The 22,392-nt window shown below is 39.3% G+C and overlaps 1 protein-coding gene across 1 annotated transcript in view; it reads left to right on the top strand.

Annotated features, from left to right (window-relative positions):
- Positions 1 to 21,617, top strand: part of LYPLA1 (lysophospholipase 1) — a 28,322-nt gene extending 6,705 nt beyond the window's left edge. Inside the window, exons 2-9 of the mRNA XM_089678440.1 lie at positions 688 to 719; positions 3,896 to 3,961; positions 4,180 to 4,227; positions 13,099 to 13,169; positions 14,406 to 14,479; positions 15,045 to 15,146; positions 16,525 to 16,701; positions 18,420 to 21,617. Of these exons, the coding sequence (XP_089534566.1) occupies positions 688 to 719; positions 3,896 to 3,961; positions 4,180 to 4,227; positions 13,099 to 13,169; positions 14,406 to 14,479; positions 15,045 to 15,146; positions 16,525 to 16,701; positions 18,420 to 18,470 (621 nt within the window). The 3' untranslated portion in view covers positions 18,471 to 21,617. The remainder of the gene's footprint in view (positions 1 to 687; positions 720 to 3,895; positions 3,962 to 4,179; positions 4,228 to 13,098; positions 13,170 to 14,405; positions 14,480 to 15,044; positions 15,147 to 16,524; positions 16,702 to 18,419) is intronic.
- Positions 21,618 to 22,392: the final 775 nt, after the last annotated feature.

The raw sequence follows: 22,392 nt of genomic DNA, 5'->3' as shown, positions 1-22,392 counted from the left end.
AAAGCAACGTAGGTCCAGTTGGCTGCACTCCAATCAGTCGACTTTATTAGGCATATGATATAACCAAATAACAGACAGTGGAAATACAATGGGGGGCAAGCAGGTAAACGCGTTTCACGCTAAGAGCAGCTCTTAATCATTATCCAACGGAAATGATTAACTGTAACTGTGCTATTTTCTAAAGCATTGCACAAAGATATGTAATGTTTAATATATACCTGTCCGGTGAAAAAAATTGTATTTTTATTTTAATGAATCAAAACCAAATCCGCTACTAGAATGCAATTTCTTTTATGGCACAGAAAATTCATGTTGCCACAGCTGTCTAAGTCTCTATTATCATAATCCCTTGCCGACTGTGTAATGCATGCATACGGCAACAAGAAAAGGTGGTCAAAGCTTCTGATCAGGAGCTATTGAGAAGAGCTCTTGACCACTGTATGTATATGTATGAAATATCAGTCTTGTGATACAGAAACTGCGGCCCCTTAAAAGGCTGCCTGGAGGTGGCATGGTATCAAGGGGTTAAGTTGTGATTACCAGTTCTATGTTTTAAACCTGGAAAATAATGCATTACTTGCAATACGTGCTAGTGTATCTTACAGCACTTTGACATGCTAGTCATGTACTAAATGTTTTCAAATTACTGATAAATACTTGGCTTTAAAACCATGTTCTTTATTTCAGGTTATATTCCTGCACGGCTTGGGAGATACTGGGTATGTTTTAAGTTTGCAAGCTATTAGTATGTCTCCTTTAGTGGGCTATGTATGCATGATCAGGTATAAAAGAACACCACCATATATGAAATATCCTTTTCAGCTTTAAAGTGGTTCTAAAGTGTAAATGTGCTTTTTTTTTTTTTTTTTTACATTTTAATGTATTCCCTGTGTTAAGATAAAAAAAAATCTACATTCCTTTCTACCCTGCACCTTTTTGTTGTCACCATAACGGGTAGTAACGGAATCCTCTAATGGTGATGCCTTTTCCAGTTTGTCTCTACTTTTGTAATTTTGTCTTCCTACCATGTCTTCAGGAGGTTAAAGTGAAACTAAAGTCCTGCTCTGTACCAGCTCTGCCCCTCTTCCCCTTTGGCATTGCCATTATAGCGTGCGCATGTGTCTGAAAGGCTTTGCCTGGCTCTCAGGTCTGCTAGAGCCCTTCGCTACATCTGTGCACACGCAGGTGACTTCTCGTGCATGCTCAAAGACAGTGAAGTTTCCTAACTATCCCTATTAGATGTTTTTGTGCATGTGCAGAAAACCCCCGCACAAGCCACAGGACTCACTCGGGACCTGAAGCACTGCAGCACATTTGCACATGAACACGCGGTGGGGAAAGCTTAATTCTAGCCTAGGAGAGACATGAAGATGTGCTGCTCTGCAGCACAAATAAATGTCACCAGTAAAAAAATAAATGATGTCCAACTGTAAGAGAGCGAGGGGAGAGGAGGCAGGACAACATGACTTATACTGTAGGGTGAAGGTCTGCTTTAAAGGATTTCTTCTCAACAGTACATGGGGCTTTTAACTGTAAGCTACTCGTTGCTTGTCAGCCTCTGATGTCTTTTAGACATTGCACAAACAAACCTGAGTGTAGCCATGGCTAGCGAGAATGGAAACCATTGGCATCACATGAGCAGCATACCAAAAAATAGCAGGATTTTTATTTCATTGACTTATATTTCATTCTAATGATGAGGAACCTTTGCAACCAGGATTGCATCATTTCACTGGAAGAGCAGGGATAGGAAACAACAAGGTGTTGTGGTCAGACATTTTAAAGCCACCCGGTACAATTACTAAAAGTACAGTTTTGAAAGGCAGGCTCTTTCATGGGCCAGCAGTGTTTTGTTCCTGAAACTAAAATCCTTAAAAGATAGGTCCATCTCTCTGACCATGTTTCAGGTTACATCCATATTCAGGGCGTAACATGAAACCTGCTAAGAGTCCACATCCCCACTTACAGAATGCAGGGAGTTCTTCTCCTTACCGACTCCTGTTGTATTAGGATTTGGCGTGGCTATGCAGCCGCATTATTTGTTTACAGAGATCTGTGAATGAAAAACCTACAAGTCCCATCTGCCACCACAGTCGAGTGACTATAGCTCTCAGTGGATCACTGCTCATGCTTGCAATGCTTTGCTCCAATGCAAAAAAATAAAATGGTAAAGGCACCAAGTGAATGGTTCATTTATCTCTGTGGAAGTTGATTGACATTCTTCTAATCCTGGCAGACTTGCAGTGTTTAAGTGAAAATCCTCTTTTCTGACGGGTTCAAAGGCATGGAATTGTAAGCATAATTTACCGCATGATTATAGTCTTAAAGCAGAGTTCCAGGCTCCCCCCAAAAAATTAAAAGTCAGCAGTTATAAATACTGTAGCTGCTGACTTTTAATATAAGGGCAATTACCTGTCCAGGGATCCAGTGATGTGCTCACCCGAGCTGATTCTTCAGTCAGCTTCAGGTGCAGCATCTCTAGTCGGGGTCCTGGTTCAGATTGCCCAGGGCCTCTGACCAGAAGTAGTAGCAGGTACCTGCTGAAACCAGGTACCCGCTCTAAACACCCCCCCCCCCAAAAAAAAAGAGTGCCAAATGTGGCAGTGGAGGGGGGAAGATGTAAACAAGTGGAACTTCCCCTTTTGGGTGAAGTTCTCCTTTTACAGAAGACCATTATTTACCAATGCAAACTAACAATACATTTTTATTATTTGCTTCCTTTTAGTCTGCCAAATGTTACAAGGAAGATGTCTTATTATATTATCTGTTTTACATGTGGAAAAAAAATAGATTGCAGCCACCATCTAAGGACCTGTAAGCTGCAATGCTATCAGTTTTTATTTTTAGGTACTCTGCAAAATATAACTAAAGGCAAAACTTTTTTTTTTTTCTATTTTATATAGATTGCAGATGGATTAGAACAACTATTAGGTTTCTGTTGCTGTCTGTGCCCCCCGTTGGGGAGATGAACCCTCGCCATTAGTCCTGTTTACCATTATCATTGAAAGTAAAAGAAAATCCCACATTTTGATTGTCCTCAGAAAGGTAATAGAGGGGAAATCTTCCAATGGGGACACCATTTCTGGTGACTTGTGGGTCCCCAAGGGATTCTCTTAATTTGTAGGGATTTCCTCTCACTTCCATTTTTGGCTATGGGACAGTAAGTGAAGGTAAAGCTCCCCAACTGGACACAGATGGCAAAATATCAAAAATGAACAAAAAAAGTTTTGCCTATAGGTCTACTTTTAAAGCATGATTCTGTGAAGAAATCTGTAAAATATGTTGTCTTAATGGCCAGTGAGGTGTTGGGTTGATAAACTCTAATCTTGAGCACATTTAATTTGGGGTAAAGAGGTAGAAATCTAGAGTTTAGAATTATTTTCACAGTCTATACAACTAAGAATTTAACAAACCTTTTAGCTTCATGGCACTATTAGGAGCCACATCTCTGTGACTGACAGGTCTGTAGGCATTCCTTTTTCAATAGAACTGCAGTGTAATGACATGTTAAGGCAAGCTTACTATTTGAAGTGAGACCAGCACACCTATTCACATGTTTCAACACCAGATGCAGAGTGACATGTCTTTTGTGCAACAAAGGCTGTGCTTTTTTTTTTTTTTTTTTGATAAGAGGACACTTGGATACGAGGCACATAATTTGTTTCACAAAAATATTTATTAAGATTTTCAGTGTTTTATGCAGGGTACATGAACACATTGAAATAGAACAATAAAAGAGAGGCAAAGTTTGCCAAGTAGACTTCAAACGAGGCAGATATTTTGGATTCAACTACTGTATTAAAGGGGCCTTACGCTCCTCGAGAAAGTGAGGTACCCCTCCAGAACTGCATTTTCAAACTTTGCACAAATACATTTTTTTTCTCTTACCCACTAGGCATGGCTGGGCAGAAGCAATGGCAAGCATCAGAAGTCCTCATGTAAAGTACATATGTCCACATGCGTAAGTGCTGTATATTGCTTTAGATTTATCCACTTCAAATGCCTTATCTTCTTACGTTTTTAGATTTCACATTACAAAAGGCATACGTTCTGTTCTTTAGTATGCCTACAAAATTTCAATAATTAATATTTTTGCTTTTTTAAATCTAGTGTAAATTGCCACATATGTTATGATGCAGGTCAGATACATATTGTATAACTAGAGCTTTCTGTTTGCAGGCCTATCATGCCAGTATCATTGAATATGAACATGGCTATGCCTTCATGGTAAGTAAATGCACACTGCAATAATCCTCCCTGTTTGTCCTATTGTTCTTAACAAGTCAGAGTCTCAAGGGGAAAAGGGGGGGGGGGGGTATTTGTACATGCTTGCTTTAATTATTTGTGGCGTCTTCTTATGTATTCCCTTCCCAACATTTTTTAACTAACATTTTTCCATTTTCCTTTGCAACCAGTACTATTTATGATAATTTTTGCATGATTCTTCATATTATAACCTGTACTTTAAAAATACTTTATTAAAAACTTGCTAAAAGTGAAATTACTAAAAGTGAAATAACCTATTTCAATTTTCATTGCAAACCTTATTTTAGACCCTGTGATATCATCACTGGGTCTCTGCTCCTATATGCAGTGCAGGCAGATCATGGCTGGTGGGAAAGGGTGAAAAGGTGTTGTACATACAGTAGCTTCCTGAACAGATCAGGAAAGGGATAGATAATGATGGACATGCTCCGTCTAGGAAATGGGGTGGACTATATCTGACTTTCTGTAGCTATTAATGCACACTATAAGAAGCTCACAGTGTACATTGAATTCAGAGTAAATTATCTGAGAAAGGAGATGATGCTGTACAACTGCGCAAGCCTGAAGATAAAGCTAGTGTTCTGCTTTAAACATTGTAAATTTGGTCTCAAGTGTGTTTTTGAGCTACCAGACTACCTTGGTAGCTCAAAAACCCCTTGTGCTCTATTATGCAGTGATTGACCAGAATCTGCAAAGTCACACTTTGACTCACCATCACTACTAAGTGTATGGATAGGCTCACTGATCAATAGGAAGATATGAGGAGGAGGGAGTAAGCTGACCACACTGTAATAATACAGGCTGTGGTCTGATAATACAGTATATCTGGCTTAGGCTGCTTGTGCAGCCTAGAAATTTTGCTTTCCAAAGTGAATGGAATTCTACCTATTGTAGAGAGTTGTCGTAGGAACTGATGTCCCTTTATGGAGACTTTTCCCACACCTCTTGATCTGATGACAATTGTTTGGATTTCCCTGCACTTCCTGTCTCACTGACAGTGGTTGTGAGGACAAATAAGATGAATCTCCTCAGTCGGGACATATATAGTAGTAAAAACGTGAAATAGATCCTTAGCCTTCCCAGCTCTGTCCAAAACTGAAAAAAATTGCCTTCAGTTTTGGACATGAAGTAGGAACATGCTAGAATATGTTTCCCTGTTCCAGATTTTCCTTCCTCCCTATCAGGTTAAAGGTTATCCCAGAACTGAAAGTGTTGTGAAATCTCTCCAAGGAAGCTCTAGATGTCGATAAAACTGACAGGTATTCCAACCTATTCTATCCAAAACATAAAGAAAAAAGTTTGGGGTATGAATACTCAGGGGCATGTTTGCAGGTGATAACGTTACAATAAAGACTTAGGTGTGACTCGTGGTTCACACATCTTCAGGGTACCATTGTATTGTACTTACCGCTTTACTTGGAAAAGGTAGCTGGACATTTATTAAAGTTGATAGATCACCTTTTTCTTTTGACAACTGTTCTGAGTATTTGCAGTAACTCCTACTGGGGTTTATTTACTAAAGCTGGAGAGTGTAAAATCAGGCTCACTTCTGCATAGAAACCAATCTGGGTCTAACCTCAGTTTGTTCAATTAAGCTTTGACAATAAAACCTGGAAGCCGTTTGCAAAATCAGGCTCATTTCTGAATAGAAACCAAACGGCTTCCAGGTTTTGCTATTCAAGTGACAATTTTTTTTTTTTAACAAAACTAAAAATTAGCAAATGGAGAATGAAGGAGTACCATATACTGATGAACCTGGAAGCCGTTTGCAAAATCAGGCTCATTTCTGCATAGAAACCAAGTGGCTTCCAGGTTTTATTGTCAAAGCTTAATTGAACAAACTGAGGTTAGACCCTGATTGGTTTCTGTGCAGACATGAGCCTGATTTTGCACTCTCCAGCTTTAGTAAATTAAATCCCACACTGATAGTTGTTTGAACTTATAGAAGTGCATGTAACTGACAACAGGGATCTTAGATGTATTGACATCTTTTATTTGTCCCCTAGGGAATCTTGTGAATGGTGGTAGATAAAGCTTAGTAGGTTTTTGTGGGCACTTTCTGTCATCTTGGTACAGTATAATGTAATTTTACATTTTGCTGCCCAATAATAGCAATGCAGCATATGTAAATAATTTGCTGTGTGCATTGGAACTTCTTTTTTTTTTTGCATCAGTGAATCTAAGCAAAAGATACGTTTGTAGTAAAAAGTGTATGCTTCTCCTCACGATTATCATCCGAGGCTACAATAGCAGTTTTTCCAGCACTATTACTAGGGCGTGTTTTACTGTTTCTCTTCATGAAAGTAGGCCAAGTATTAGTGATCCTTTCTTTTGGCTAGCTTAGCAGGTGTTGCCATATGCCACTATATTAGATTGGCTGTTACTGTGCTGCCTCTCATAGATAACGCATCTGTTTGACAGAAAAATAAATAATGTGTGCCATTTAGATCTCTAGTCAGAGCTTTTGTCTTCTGTATTATATTCACTGCTTGTACATTATTGTGTACAAAGAAATTCATCAGTATATGGCACTCCTTAGTTCTCTATTTGCTAATTTTTAGTTTTGTTAAAAAACAAATTGTCACTTGAATAGCATAGTTTTTTTTCTGCTCAAGGCAAAAAGAAGTATCACCTCAAATGATGGTTTATAAAAAGAGAAAACACAAGATTTTAGAATGGGTTTGGTCACAAAGTGCTAGCAGAACCGGTTACAGAGACTGTTATAGTCAGCACTTTTTGTATTTGAATAATAACTAATAGTTCAGATGACAGCATTTATCTATGCCATACTCTTGATGTTTTTCTTTTTAAAGAACAAAACTTGTTGTAAATTAGTTTAGTAACACTTTAATTAAACCAATTTTTTAACTTAAAATAACAGACGTGTTATACTCACCTGCTCTGTGCAGTGGTATTGCACAAAGCTGCTCCAATCCTCCTCTTTTTGTGTCCCCCGCCAGTGATCTTGGCACCTTCTCTTTTTCATGTGTCCCCATGGCTAGCCCACCTCAAGGCAGCATTATGGTGTGAAGAGGCCAATCTAAAAAAATAAAAACAATTGTTTCTTAATTGTGCATACAGGAAACAGGGTACTTCATATTCATAACTATTTGGGTTATGCAGCTACTGTCAGGTGAATGGGCAATTTCCATAAAAAGGCAGGAATTGTTCACCCAGCCTTAACCTAAGATAGCTTAGCTAAGCTTCTTCAGTTTTGGATGGGGCTTTGAGGTCTCTCTGTAGATTCTTTTCTGTGGGCATTAGTCCTCTGAATTCATGGCCTATCCTGCATACCCCTATTGGAGGTGGGGCTTAATCTAGATCAGTGGCCTGAAGCCAAAATTGACCGTACCTGGACCCTGCATGCAGGAGCAGGGACTATCTGTAATATTGCTGTTGGGCACTCGATTTATCTCCAGGCTAACCAATATTCGACGACCTCCCTGAAAAGGTGCTATATGATTTCAGGGCATTGATCCCCTCAAGAGTAGTAGAGTCCTGGAAAGCCCTACAGGGCATGTCAACCGTGAGAAGTGAAGATTGGTCCCTTGGCTCTTTTTCTAGAAATGGTGGATGCCTTTGTTTATGGCTACAGCGCAACAATGCTGGTGCCTTCTGCAAATATAGGGACATGGGTGGCCACATAGGTGCTTATCTTGGTACACTGTTCCCAGCTGGGTGGCTGCTCCCTTTACCAAGGTAAGGGCCTATTGACTCTCAGCAGGCCATGAGAGGTTGCCATGGCATTTCGCAGGCAGAGAGGCTAGGGGAAAGGACAATGGAGTGGGCTCCCAAATACTCTATTGGGAAAGGAGGACCCCTCTCCCCCCCCCCCCCCCGCTTACATAGTTTATCCTGTAAAGGTGCTCCCCTAAGGGTCAAATTCGTTTTGAATCCTTGTCCTGGTATGGCCACTTTCAGGAGCACACTCCAATTCCATTGTGTCTATGTAGGAATTATCAGTCTGTGTGAACAACTTGTAGGGGTTCTCGCTAGTTTGGGACTCATATTGTCTCTGCGATCCCAAGTGAGGTCAGTGGAAAGAATCTTGACTTGGGTTTGTGCGAGGATATTGGGGATGATGGTAAGCTGCACTTGATGCAATCCTTGACTCCCAAGACAAGGCCAATTCTGGAATGGTAGATATGTATACAGATTCTGGGAGATTCTCCTTTCCGATAAATCGTAAGGTCTTGATGACAGATGCCAGCTTGTCAGTCTAGGGAGGTTGATCTGGAGAACCTCTCTGTTCCAGGAATGTGGTCATAGGTGGAGCGTAAATTGCTGATCAACACCCTGGAATCTTGGAAGATTTGGCTGGCTCTCTTACATTGGTCTGACTACCTTTTAGGGTCTCTGTCATGGTGCAGTTGGAAAGTGACCTGGCTGTGGCATTCATTACCCATCGGGGAGGGACAAGAAGTGTCGCTGCTCAGAAAGAAGCAGACTTGATCTTATTTTGGACAAAATTTCACTTGCTGGCCCTGGCCGTGTACATTCCCAGCATGGCAAATTGTCAGGTGGACTTTTTTTCAGCTGTCGGCAGGTGAATGAGGGAGAAAGGGCCCTTCACCATGAGCTGTTTGCCAAGATTTTTCTGTGGTAGAAGACATTAATTGTGGATCTTTTGGCATTCAAATTCAACAAACTGGACAGGTTTGTGTCTTGGACCAGGAATGCCCTAGTGGTGACACCTCAGCATCATTCTTCCTTGATCTTTGTCTTCCCTCCACTGCAGCTTTTTCTTTGCCTGTTGCTCAGGATAAGGGTGTAGGGCATTTTGGTTATTCTGATTGCACCTGCTTGACCAAGGAGAACTTGGTATGCTGACATCAAACATTTCTTGGCAGTAAAGCCATGGGCTCTTCCACATTGCCCAGATTTGCTGTTGCAAGATCTGATCTTTTACCCTACCTTATGGTTGATGGATTTGATAGCATGGCTGCTGAAGCTCAGGTCCTGAGGGTAGGAGTGTTTCTGTCTCTGTAATCCCTACCCTCCTCAAGGCAAGAATGTAATTCCAGGAAGGTGTACCATCAAACAGTGCATGGAAGGCTTATTTTGCATGGTGTGAGGCTCATACGTTTCATCCCCATCAGTATGTCATAGAGCGCATTTTGGCTTTTCTCCAGCCTGGTGTGGAGATGTCTCTGGCTATACCTGCTGTTCTGCTCTGACCTATTATGTCTGTATTCCTTGATAAGTCCTTGTACAGGATTACAAATAATGCAATATATAAATACAAATATAATATGAATAATTACAATAGATACCATTACATGGATTGTTCAGCCTGTGCACCCCTTCTTTCTCCCGTTGAGACCTTAATTTGGGCTTGTCTGTTTTTCAGTCTTCAGTTTTTTTGTCCGTCTGAGAGATCACCTTGTCGCTCCTTATGCATAAGGAGCCATTTTGGTTGCCATTACTCTGATGATTGTAGTCTGCCTCTCGATTCACTTTTTCTATATGGATTGGTCAGTTTATTTCTCAGACCTATATTCTGAAGAGCAAAATTCTTACCTTCCACCATCATTTCTTCCTGGGTGATTTGGCACCAAGCTTCTGTTCAAGGTTTGTTAGATTACTGCCTGGTCTTCTCTTTACAATTTACTGTGTTCTACCAGGGAGATGTTTATAACTCTGTGGACACCTGTTGGTGAAAGAGTTTTTCATGTTGTTTTGTAAATGGGGGGGGGGGGGGGGTTTCCCTATTCCGTTTTGGGTGTTTTTGGTCTTGTTCCCACCTCATTGTCCGTGCTTCAGATTCAGGACCACTTGGAATGTACTAAAGTACCTGCTGACCTGTGATTGAGAAATTTTAAGATTTTTGGTAAAATACTTTTTCTTAGTGTACATAACTGAGCATGGAAACCCTCCATGCTGTCTGTTGCTCATAGCTTTTTATACAACTGAGGCTTAGCTGAGCTGCTTTTTTTTTTTTTTTTTTTTTTTTTTTTTTTTTTGGGCCAGTGTCTTTTCACGTGATGTTGATGGGTAGACATCTTCTGGAAACCTGAACAACTAAAGCCTCCCCCCACTGTGTTTCACCCTCTGAGGGGGTTTAATCCTCAATATGAGGTACATTGTAAGATGAAGTGTGTTGGAGGGGAGAGCTCAGGCAACATTTAAATGTTCATGTCTCAGAAAAATCATTGCAATTCTCAATCTCTGCAAAATGCTCGATGCACATTTTGAGTGCCATTCTTAATGGTGACCCAAACACGGTGTGATTCTGCCGGAATTGCTGTTTGACAGAATCACGTAGCAAAAAGCATGTTTTAAAAATCACGTTAAGCTTGTCAAACAAATCGGAGTAGGAGCTTCTCTTGGGCAACAAACGAACCTAGGGCGGCCCATTGAAGTAAATAGGCCACCCTATGTGTGACACATAAAATCGTGTAACAAACATGAGCAGGAACGCTTGCTATGCAATGTGTGAACAGGGCCTAAAGCTTAACTCTTAAGAAAAAATTATTTGTGCTCTTTTAAAAAGGAGTTGCCTCTAATGATGGTTATCTAGGTACTGAATTGCTGCTGTGTAGTTTTCAAATCGGTTTAATTGATGCCAGAAAGCATAGGGGCTGCAAGGAATTTGTTCCTTGGTTCCCACAGATTTTCTACACAATGACTCTTGGGTGAATTTCATTATTTTCATCGATTTCTGTACAGAAACTTTTGTGTAAATGTTTTAAAGCAATGTGCAAGCTGAAAAAGTGTAAAGACTGTAACGGGAAATACAAATGCATGAAGAAACTAATTTCTAGCTTCGATAAGGTAATGTCATTTAGAGGGACACAGGGAAATGTAGTTGCACTATTTGTTGCCTAGATAGTCCAAAATTGAGAGATTTTAAAGCTTATATGGATTACATCATGCATAATGACCGTTACTTACCGGTATCTATTCACCTCCATAAATGGTACCCCATAACACTAAGGTTCTGCTTAATGACTGACTGAAAATGGTACGGATTTCTCTTATTGTGTTGAGTCAGCAGTGTGCTTCGTTGGTGAATATAGCTGCAAGGTAACCTGATTAAACAACAGATAAAACCGGTTTTACAACATGTTATATATTTCACAGTATAAAATTGCTGTTAAAGGTTTGCTTTGTGTCACAGGGTGAAAATATTATGCAAAACAAATGTATTCTTCCCTTACTATACTGTGTACAAAAGAGGAAATAAACTGAAGGCAAGCCAATAGCATGTAGTTGTCAGTATGATTAAATGTTACCTGGCTTCTTGGTTGCAGACACCCTTGGTTTGGGCTAAATGGACCCTGAAAGTTGTATCAATTTTGTCAACCAGTTTAGTAGGCTTAGAACCTACACCCTTGGATCTAATTGAAATGGTTTGTGTCCCTTGCGATTTTCCCTATGCTGTTTAAAATAAATATTTCCCAAGAAGAATAAGGGGCTGCTATTGCTGACCTCCTTCTGAAGGTGCTGCATCCCTGGGTGTTAAGTAACTATTCCTATTCAATACTTTTGAGACCCTGACTTGGAAAAAGTATGCCAAACAGCAATGTTAGTGAAATCATGAGTTTTTTTCTGCATACTTGAAACAAAAGGAGGTTGCGCATTCTAGCCAGACAAACGGGATTTGATTTATTAAAAGTGGAACATGCAAAATCTGGTGCAGCTTTGCATAACCAATTAATTTTCAGGTTTAATGTCAAGGTTTAAAAATTACAGCCACTCCCCTCCACAGCCCAGCGCTACAGTGAGCGTACGTGGGGGGGGGGGCAGTGCAGACAGCGGGTGAATGACAGTCTCCGCTCTCTGCTCAGAGCAGCAGTGAGAACTTAGTGGTCATGTGATTATTATTATAATACAGGATTTATATAGCGCCAACAGTTTGCTCAGCGCTTTACAATATAACGGGAGGTAATACAGCAACAATACAGTTCAATACAAGAGGGATTTGAGGGCCCTGCTCCTTGGAGCTTACAATCTAGGAGATCACTGAGTTCACTTCCTTAGAGCTGGTGGGGGACAGATACAACAGCGATGCTGCATCCACCTAGGTAAGTATGATTTAAAAAAACAAAAAAAAACATTTCCCATACTTCTTTTAATTGAGCAAGCTGAGGTTAGAAGCTGATTGGATACCATGCACAGCTGCACTAGATTTTGCACTCGATAGTTTTAGTAAATCTAGTATAATCCTTTCATAGTAACCAGTACTTTTCTGTGTAAGGATGAAACTCTTGTCTATCTAGTGCCTGAAGGTACAAAGAAATAGGGATGTTTCCCTGACACTTTTTGATCCGCGTCATTCCACATTTTGTGAACAAGGGATTTGTCCTTGTAGGAAAATGTTTGGAAATTCAAGAGTTCATGGCCTTTTTTCTACTTTTTGTTTTTTCCCAAGAAATATGATAGGTTAGAAATGGTGATACAGCTCTGTGGTCATTACCTTATTACTGATAATCTTCCTATAGCAAAGCGGACAGAATCTTCCTGCTCTTTAGACCATGCTGTAGCTTCAGACATGCTTTTTATTAATGAACATTGTAGATCTCCCTGCTAGCTTTTGTCCTCCCTCTTGTAGCCCTGTCATGAGACTTTAAATATATCTATTTCTCTCTAATTAATTTTTAAATGACATTGTAATTAAAAATGCATAGTGTCCACAGGGCAAAGCAGGCTTAGTGTTGTCTGGTAACAACGTAAATTAATGGCTCCTTAAGGCTTTAAGAGTAGAACAGTGCTGCATGGTATAATGTTAATGTAGCTTTCATTTAAGATATTTGCAGTTCCATATTTTATACAAATACAATTAATGCCGAGGCATATTTCCTTAACGATTTGTGCTTATTATGTTTTTAGGTTTGACATAATTGGATTGTCTCCAGATGCTCAGGAGGATGCTGCTGGTATTAAGCAGGCTGCAGAGAACAGTACGCATTTCTCACTTATTTTACTGCTCTCTTACATGCTTTGAAGGCTTTCTTTATATAGAATTCATCTTCTACATAAATTTCACCATTTTGCACAATAGTTCACTTAGAAAATAGTCCTTTACCTCAGTGCTTGACAAAACTGATTTAATGTGTAATTTCACAAAGAGTTTGAATACCAAACAAATGACTAATGCAAGGTTGAGGAAAAACTGTAGCTACCTGCTAGCTAGTACTGCTATGAAAATAATCATTAGCCACAAAGACATTAAGTTGCGCCATTCTATAACCACTAATTTATTTTAAATATAAACGTAGTGCAGCGCTATATAATAACATCACATATCAATAGCTCGTAAACAGATGCCCCTCAAGCCCCTCCTACTGGCGTATCTACGCGTTGTGTCACGATTGGAGCACGTGACGTAACGTGCGAGGAAGTCACGTGCTCCAATCGTGACGTAACGTGTAGATACGCCAGTAGGAGGGGCTTGAGCGGCACTGCAGCGACGTCCTATCCGGTGTGGACGCCATCTTGGTGCACCTGGAAATACCTACACATGCAGTACACCCATCTTGTGGTGGAAAACGCTGAGACATATCTTCTTTTGTGAGTAGTTTCAAGTTAATTACTTCAATAAATCTATGGTTTTACACTATATTGGATTTCTTGCCTTACTGGGGACGTGCATGGAGAGATACTGGTCTTAGAAGCAGGAGGCTACAGTGGAGACCTTGCTAACAGAGGAGGAGAGAGTCCCAACACCACTGCTAAGTAGGAATCCATACATTGGAGCAGCAATACTATAGGGCTCATTGGCCCTGTGGGGCCTGGGCAGGAAGGTGAGGGCGCACCCCAGGCACTGAGGATTGTCACGCATTGTCTACGCACCTGCATGGAGAGTGTTGTTTTTTTTTTTCTTTTTCATTTAAAGGACACCCATTTGTTCTGTGTCAGATTTTGCATGCCACTTTTACCTCCAGGGGATTCACGCACAAGTTCCGCACTTATTGATCCCTGCAAGGACGATCGTATATTTATGATATTTGTACACCTTGTGGCACATCTGTTTATTGATATGTGATGTTATTATATAGCGCTGCACTATGTTTATATTTTATCATTGCCATCTTCTGGTGCTCAGGTTACACCAATTTAGTGCTGTCTGCATAGGTTTTAGCATATCAGCGCAGGAGTATCCTTTATATTCATTCACTAATTTATTTTCTTTCTAGTTAAAGCTCTTATAGACCAAGAAGAAAAGAATGGTATACCCTCAAATAGAATAATTTTAGGAGGATTTTCTCAGGTAAGTGAGCTTGTCAGAAAGTCGTTTCAACCTGTTGAGTGCTGTAAATCTGTTCTGTCTGCACATTCCTAACCCCGACAGTCTCTTACCCGATGTCACTACGTAAAGCATTATAAGACGTCTAGTGGTGCAGTAGCACGGTTACCTTCATGATTCATAGCTTGAAATCAAGCAGATCAGTGAGTGCCAAAAGTACCTCCAGGTTGCAGTCTGTTGGAATGCATTTGCATAAAGTGATATTTTCCTAGAGTGGTATAGTGGTGGCTGTACAATAAAATAATATGGCATCCAGCTGGGTGGGCTTTAATTGCTGAGCTTCACTGGAGCAGGGTTTATAAACCTAGCTGGATCCCTCCATTTTCACTTCTTGCAGCAAATGGCATTTGAAAATTTATCGGTAATAAAATGTAAATGCATTTGACTTTTTTTTTTTTTTGTTGCTTGTTGAGTAGGGACTAAACTTTATATGGAACAATGTTTCCATTTTATATTAAAAGCTATAGTACAGTAATATACGTTTGTAATGTGGGATTTGTTTGTGTAAACAGACTTTTTACCTTTACAGGGTGGAGCTCTGTCATTGTACACTGCTCTAACAATGAGTCAGAAATTAGCTGGTGTTGTTGCCCTGAGCTGTTGGCTTCCACTAAGAACCTCTTTTCCCCAGGTAATGTAGAAGGTCACTTGCCTAACAATTTAATGCTGGCTGTACATGTAAAAATAAACTAGCCACTGTAGATCCTATTGATTTCAGATTGTTTTCAAGCAAAACAACCATTAAAAACAACATAGAGAGAATATTTTCTTTGAATTTAAAGTAGTTGTAAAGGCTCAAGGTTTTTTACCTTCATGCATTCTATGCGTGAAAGTGAAAAACCTTCTCTGTACAGCATCCAGCCCCCCTAATACTCACCTAGGTTACCTCTCTATCCAGCGATGTGCACTGGAGTCTTGGCTATCCCGCGACTCCCTCTCCTCATTGACTGAGACAGGGGCCGAGCCTCGGCTTCATGTGTGTGTGAATGGACACACAGAGCAGCGGCTGGGGGAATGCGCATGCCTGGATGCCCCATAGCAAGCTGCTTGCTGTGGGGGCACCCGACAGGAGGGGGAGGCCAGGTGCACTAAGAACAGGATGATCCAGGCTGCACCACTGCACACAGCAACTAAGTATAAACGTATTTTGGGTTGTGTTTTTTTTTTTTTTGTTTTTTTTTTAGTTTAATCCTTCAGAATCACTTTAATTTTAATTATTTTCAGGACTGGGTGTTTCTTTTCAATAAGAATAATTTATTGTCTAGTGCAATAGACTTCTAAAAGTTGGAGTTCTTTCATCAAAACTGTTATGTTGAATAAGTGTATTGCCAGTTTTAGGACCTGTGTCATCACGTCAAACTGATTTTACATTTTCTTACATGTCTTTTAAGAATGTAAAATCCACTTAGTAGGTCAGGAGGTCAGCTGAAGGTCAAATGTACCTGTCAATGAATTCTGAAATATCCCTGAAGGCTTTCAGCCTGGGTCCACATGTATGCAGGTCGGGATACAGTGTGATTTTGATGGCCATTGCGTTATGATTTTGTTCATACAGTGCAGGTGCGATTCCAGTAAGAATTGTTAAGTGTATCAGACTGGAATTTGCCCCCTCACAGCACTGACCATTTCAAAATGACACTGCAGCTGGCTCCGCAAAAAATAATTTTTATTTCACCTGTCATGCAAATATGTGCGATATAAATCGCACCAGAATTTGCATATATGTGAACCAAGGCTCAAACGTGTGTGTGTCTGTGTGTACACGTGTGTGTGTGTACACGTGTGTGTGTACACGTGTGTGTGTGTGTTTCACCCTTAAGACCTATTCATATTTTATGAAGGAGGTCATATCAATAATTTTTTTTCTTATAACAAAATTAGTATAATATTCATGAGATATAACAAATTACTATATAGCTAAACAGCAAGAATGCAGCACCTGTTGGGGGTATGTTCATACTTTTAAATGAGTATTGATTTGGCTTACTTTTTTTTCTTCTTTTTTTTAGGCTGCTGTTAATAGTGCCAACAAAGATGTATGTGTTCTCCAGTGTCATGGAGAAAGTGATCCACTTGTTCCACTTATGTTCGGATCTCTAACATCAGAAAAGCTAAAAACTGTAATGAATCCAGTGAATGTACATTTCAAGACCTACCCGGGTTTGGCACACAGCTCATGCAACCAGGTGAAAAACAAGGTTTTCAGTATTTTGATGACTGTATGGCAAATTATTTTGTTATATAATACAGCGTAATTTTTGCTTTGCAATATTTTAGAATATTTTTATGGCCACATAGATATTAGTTTGATGCATTTATGTTAGCAGTACTTGAAATTTACTTTCCCAAAGTTTACAATTTTCTATGTGTACAAGCAGAAAATGAGTAAGTAGTATTAGTTTCCCTTTTGTAAAAGAGAAAAGCATGAATTGTCATTGCTGCAAACCTTCTGAAAATACTAGGTGACTGGCTGTTGTACTGGCCCACTAACTCTAGTACTTTGAGTCATTGACCTGCAACCTGGACCTGGATGCAGATCATAAAAGTGCAAAAAGTCAAATGTCTTTATTTGCACACTTGTTCTGGTTTAATGACTCAAATTATTAAAACCATAGCATCAGCATGGCAGCCAGGCAACCAGTATTAATGGCTTATCAGAACTGTTTCAAACTTTCTTTCCCTGGCAGTACTTTGCACAGGGGGTGTGATTGTTTGTTAGTAACTGAGCATGGTAGTTGTAATTGTGCAGGGTGGGGAGTTGTTGGACACCTGGATATATACCAGCCTTTCTCAACCAGGGTGCCTTCAGGCTTTTTCAGGGGTGCCTTGGCAAAATGCTAAAAACTGTCCAAAAATTGTATACATGCCTGCAGGTGGATCGAGCCTGCCTTTTAGTTACACAAAGCCATAGGTTTTCACTGTGCACTTTTACAACCTGCTGGCATTTTAACAACCAATGACATCATTAATTGATAAGGCGGACGTTGGAAGCCTGCATAGCATCCTTGTTTGCCTCTCTCCATCAGCACTGGGGTCACATTAGCTGAGTGAGGGAGAGAAACTGAGGAAGAAGAGAAACATTGGAATACTAGTCAGTTCCGGTGTGCAAACGTGTATTTTGCTTTGGAAGAATAAATCACCTCTAATGTTGGGTTTCCTACTTGTGTGGATCTTGCTGCGTTATGTAAAACTATTAGAATATTTTTTTACATATTAGAATAGGGTGCCTTGAGATTGTGCAGAATGTTAAAGGGTGCCTTGAGATTGTCCATAATTTTAAAGGGTGCCTTGACTGAAAAAAGGTTGAGAAACGCAGATACAGTATATACAGTTCTCATGCAAAGATCTTCAGTCCTGATCCACAATGTGCTGCCAGGGATGGGATGGAGGAATGCTATTTTAAGGGGAAAAAAAGACATTTGAAAACATGCTTTGTTTGCATCATTTTTAAAATAAATACCTAAAGGTTTTCAGGGCTTTAAAGTGTTACTAAACCCAGGAGCCTGCATTCACTATAGCCTAGTCTTCCACAGTACACAGAACATGGAAATGCAGTTATTTTAGTAAATATTAACTGCTAAATGCCTTTTATCATCTGCAGTATATTGCAGTCTTGTGACTTTTATCATTGTCTGGCCAAGCACCATTTAATCTTGTAGGAGTTTTTTCTCCTCTAACTGTTGGACTGTCCATTGAGGCTGCATGACCCCTGACTCTCTTTTTGGACAGTGCCCATTGTTCTTGTGCCGATCTTATGCACTTTCCCCCCCAAAAAAAGCTCTCTAGCAGTACACACTAAAACTAAGCATGTGCAGAGTGTCTCCTAGGGCTCTGTACTATCAGCAGATGGTTTGGGGACTGTTGAGGATTAACCTTAGATTAAGTGTATTTTCTTTTATTTCAGGAAATGTCTGACATCAAGCAATTCATTGAGAAGCAGCTACCTCCAAGTTAACTGACACTTCTATATGCCTTTTGGAATATGCACCAGCAACAGTCACTATGCTCCTCCTAAACGTCTTCAATAAGGAATCTTATAGTTAATCAGATAAGATGCAGTAATTAGGGTTGTGATAATCAATATGGATACCTAGGAATTGCTGATTTAATTTTGGTCAGATATAGGATACTAAAGACCACATTACAAAGATTTAGTTGACTGATTGCTATAATATTTATAGCATTGTAAGGGCTATTTCATTATATGGTAGTAGCAGAGGATTTTCAAAACTGTTCACAGATCGTCGATCTATACACGTACATATAGTATAGCACAAACCTCAAGTTTTTTTGTTTCCAATTCTGTGTTCATGTTGTGCATTAAAATGCAGTACATCTTGTTGAGATTTTCTAACCTGTTGTCTGTTTCTACAATAAAGTGATATAGGAAAAGCTTAAAATGTATGGAAAAGTCCATATTTCTGTTATCCCAACTGGGGTTAAAGTTTGGATTTTTTAGGCCGTGTTTTAGTAGGCAAAATGTTGGCTGGCTTTATAGGCTACCAGGAATAGTATACCTAGGTAAGGCCATAATATCTGTTTTTTATTCGTCATCGTGTTGTTTTATCAGCTATAATGTTGGTAAATAGTTTTATGCTGTCATAATTGGAACATTGATGGACCACGGTCACTTAGAATATTGTTACATGCTGCCATGAGACAGAGAATCACTCTGCCCCCATTAGGCAACTGCAGATTTGTAATAAGCAGTAGTGAATGCAACGTTAACAGGGACTGACTGGCCATAGCTAGAAACTACTTTGTGCTCTTTTTCTACCTTTTTTATAAAACATATAATCCGAGAAAGTTGGGGCTCTTCTTGCACAGGAATAAAAGAAATTTGAGAAATTTACGAGAGAAATGAATACTTTGGTTGCTCCAGGACCATGAGCTGGATGTCAGGATTTGCATCCAGGTTTAGAAATATTACCTTTTCTAACATGGATGATCGATTTGCCCATAATTTAGTACATTGTTAAACTAACACTTTTTTTAATTGGATTTACAATTTGTTACATTTATGTCCCACTTGTCCGAATGACTATAATAATAGTTTTAAAGTTACTTCTTAAGATTATTTTTCTTTTGTTGAGGTTATTTTAACCTTCTCTTTAACACACAAAGTTGATTAAAGATGTACATGTGCTAGACTCAAGATGATAAATTTACTATTGTAAGTTAAATTTCATGTGCATAACGTAAGCTATGCAATAGGTCAGTTGACATATCGGCCAGAAGAGTGGTGCTCAGCTGTGATCTTTATCTGTAACATGCATGTTTTTCAGGGTTTTTTTTTCACAGGCTTGCAGGTAAGATACCTACCTGGTAGTGGTGAAACAATGCATTATTGGTAGATGTTGAGGACTAGAATTTAGCACCACTGATCTAGACAGGAACTATATTAGTTTGCTCTTTCATGCTCTTATTTATGCATATGTTCATCATGGTAAAGTAATGGTGAGTTAGAAAACACTGGACCTTTTTTAGCAAACATGTTTTTTAGGTACTCTATTGATGGACCCAAATCTCAGAATAAGAGATGAAGTACATTTTGTGTGTCATGCCATGGTCCATTTCTAAAATTCTTCCAAAATCTGTGCCTGTCAGTTTTACCCACCATTTATCAAGATGATCACAGCAGCAGTTGGAAAAGACAAATGTAAAGCTACTGGACTGAAAGCCTTCATAAATAATTATATACTTAAAGGTCATTGAAACTACATACTAATTTCTAGGTTTCTCATTTTTATGTCATTGTGTGGATGATATGCAACCCCCTGTTATTTTTCTGAGCACTTTTTTTTAACTTTTGGCTGCTTCAAACAAGTTGCAGTCATAGCCCATATTGTGTTATCATTTGTTTAGCATCAGTACTTTTTTGCTATTCCAACTACTAAGATGTTAAAAACTTGATCTCAACTAGGATTAATGGCATTAAAGCTTTCTGATAATTGTATTTAGAAATTTTACCTGACCATAACCATGCTGGGGCTGGTTTTATTTTAAGCAGAGAAACTGCAAATCTTTTATATATAATGGAGACTAGTGGCTCAGCTTAAGGCCCATTATTTTCATTGCATGTTTTTCTAATCTAAAAAGAGCACTGCTGTATGAATTGGTCATGTGTGTAATGGTGGCACACATCTGGACGGGTTTGAAACTCTATATCACAGGTGTCAAACTGGTGGCCCTCCAGCTGTTGCCAAACTACAAGTCCCATGAGGTATTGCAAGATTGACAGTTACAAGCATGACTCCCATAGGCAGAGGCATGATGGGACTTGTAGTTTTGCAACAGCTGGAGGGTCACCAGTTTGACACCCCTGCTCTGTATCATCTGGTACTGTATAAACCACTGCAATACTCAATCTTTGGTTTCAGTCAGTATCCAGTGATCAAACTAGGAAATTAAATCAACTGAAAATACATTTTATCTGGTACTGCAATGGTTTTAATATCCATTGCAATTTTGATTGTTTAGTTAACTTCAAACTAAAACTCAGATTGGAGTGAGTTGAGTGGCAGATCGTTGTGAACAACTCAAATTGCCAAGTGTTTGGACAACATTGTAGAATACTAATAAATATCTTGTGAGATTTTGAAGGAAAATGGACAACATGCATTGTTATTTTTTAAGGCTGGAGTTGCACACTGCTGATCCCATCTACATTAGATCTATCTCACTATTGCAAGTTGGGGGAATTTCCTTTGTAAGCCATATGGTTCTTTTTTTTATCTCAATATTAGGTGTAGCAAATTTAGGATGAAGCTTGATTACTTTGTGTTTAAATGTGAAGGGAGACTGTGCTTGTGCTGTGTGTTTCTATCAGAATGGTGTTTTAGTAATTTATAATAGAAAATGTCCTTGTGTGAAAATTCTCTATCTAATGGAACACCGGATAATTCTTTATGATGAATTTAATACAACTGCTAAACTCCAAACCTATACAAGGATTAATGCCTCTTTTAATATTGGTACAATATGATTATGTTTAATAAAGAATACATCTAAATGATCCCTTTTTTTTCTTCTAAAATATGAACTTGCTTACTTTTAAGGCTTTTTTATGATTTGTGAAAGAATAAAACTAGTCCTAAAGCAACATGTTGTTGTTTTGCTGTGTGCTTAAAGGTTTTAAACGGCAAATGAAAAAAGTAACACTAAAGTTACAATGAAGAAAAATCATGAGCACTGAAACAGTGTGAATTGAGCCATAAAACTACTTAAAGAATTTGGCTACAGGTTTAAAGTTGAACTCTGAGCAACCATTTTATTGAATATGTATATAGGTGCTTTCTTACCTATTCTTGTTTTTACATGCATAGGTATCCAGAATGTGAGAAAACCACACTTTTTTTTCACTGATGTAAAGGCCTCTGTCCCATTTAAGGTGTCCGTTTATGACACAGAGAATAGCTGCGATTCAACAGATCTCAGCTATTCTCTGGTCATTCACAGTTTATGACACTCAGGAGATCATGTCAGCCTTTCTCTGGAGATCTGTGTTCTCCCTCCAGATTCTCCAGCCCAGAGCTGGAGAATCAGAGCGACCGAAAACTAAGCAGAGATAATTTACCTCTGCTTAGTAAACTGATCTTTTACTGTAATCTGGCGAGATTATAGTAAAATGAGCCGTTTTCCAGAGTTTGTAGACCGTTCTTCAGCGTTTGGAGACCGTTCTCCCTTCGTTCGGAGAACTGCTTCATAAACTGCATTCACAGGAGAACTGTGTTCTCCGAGAATGCTGGAGAACTGAGCAGCGATCTATTACCGCTGGTTCATAAACGGACACCATAAGCAGAATTTCAGCCTATACCTAAATAGTCTTAAACATGTTCCTTTCCACTTTCCCCTACCTATGCTGACTAATCTTTTGT

This window comes from Staurois parvus, unplaced genomic scaffold, assembly GCF_062004578.1.
Source record: "Staurois parvus isolate SC_StPar_1 unplaced genomic scaffold, SC_StPar_1.0 ptg000205l, whole genome shotgun sequence".
NCBI classification, from domain to species: Eukaryota; Metazoa; Chordata; class Amphibia; order Anura; family Ranidae; genus Staurois; species Staurois parvus.
The sequence above is the reverse complement of the archived record's forward strand: the minus strand, read 5'-3'. Positions and strand labels throughout refer to the sequence as shown.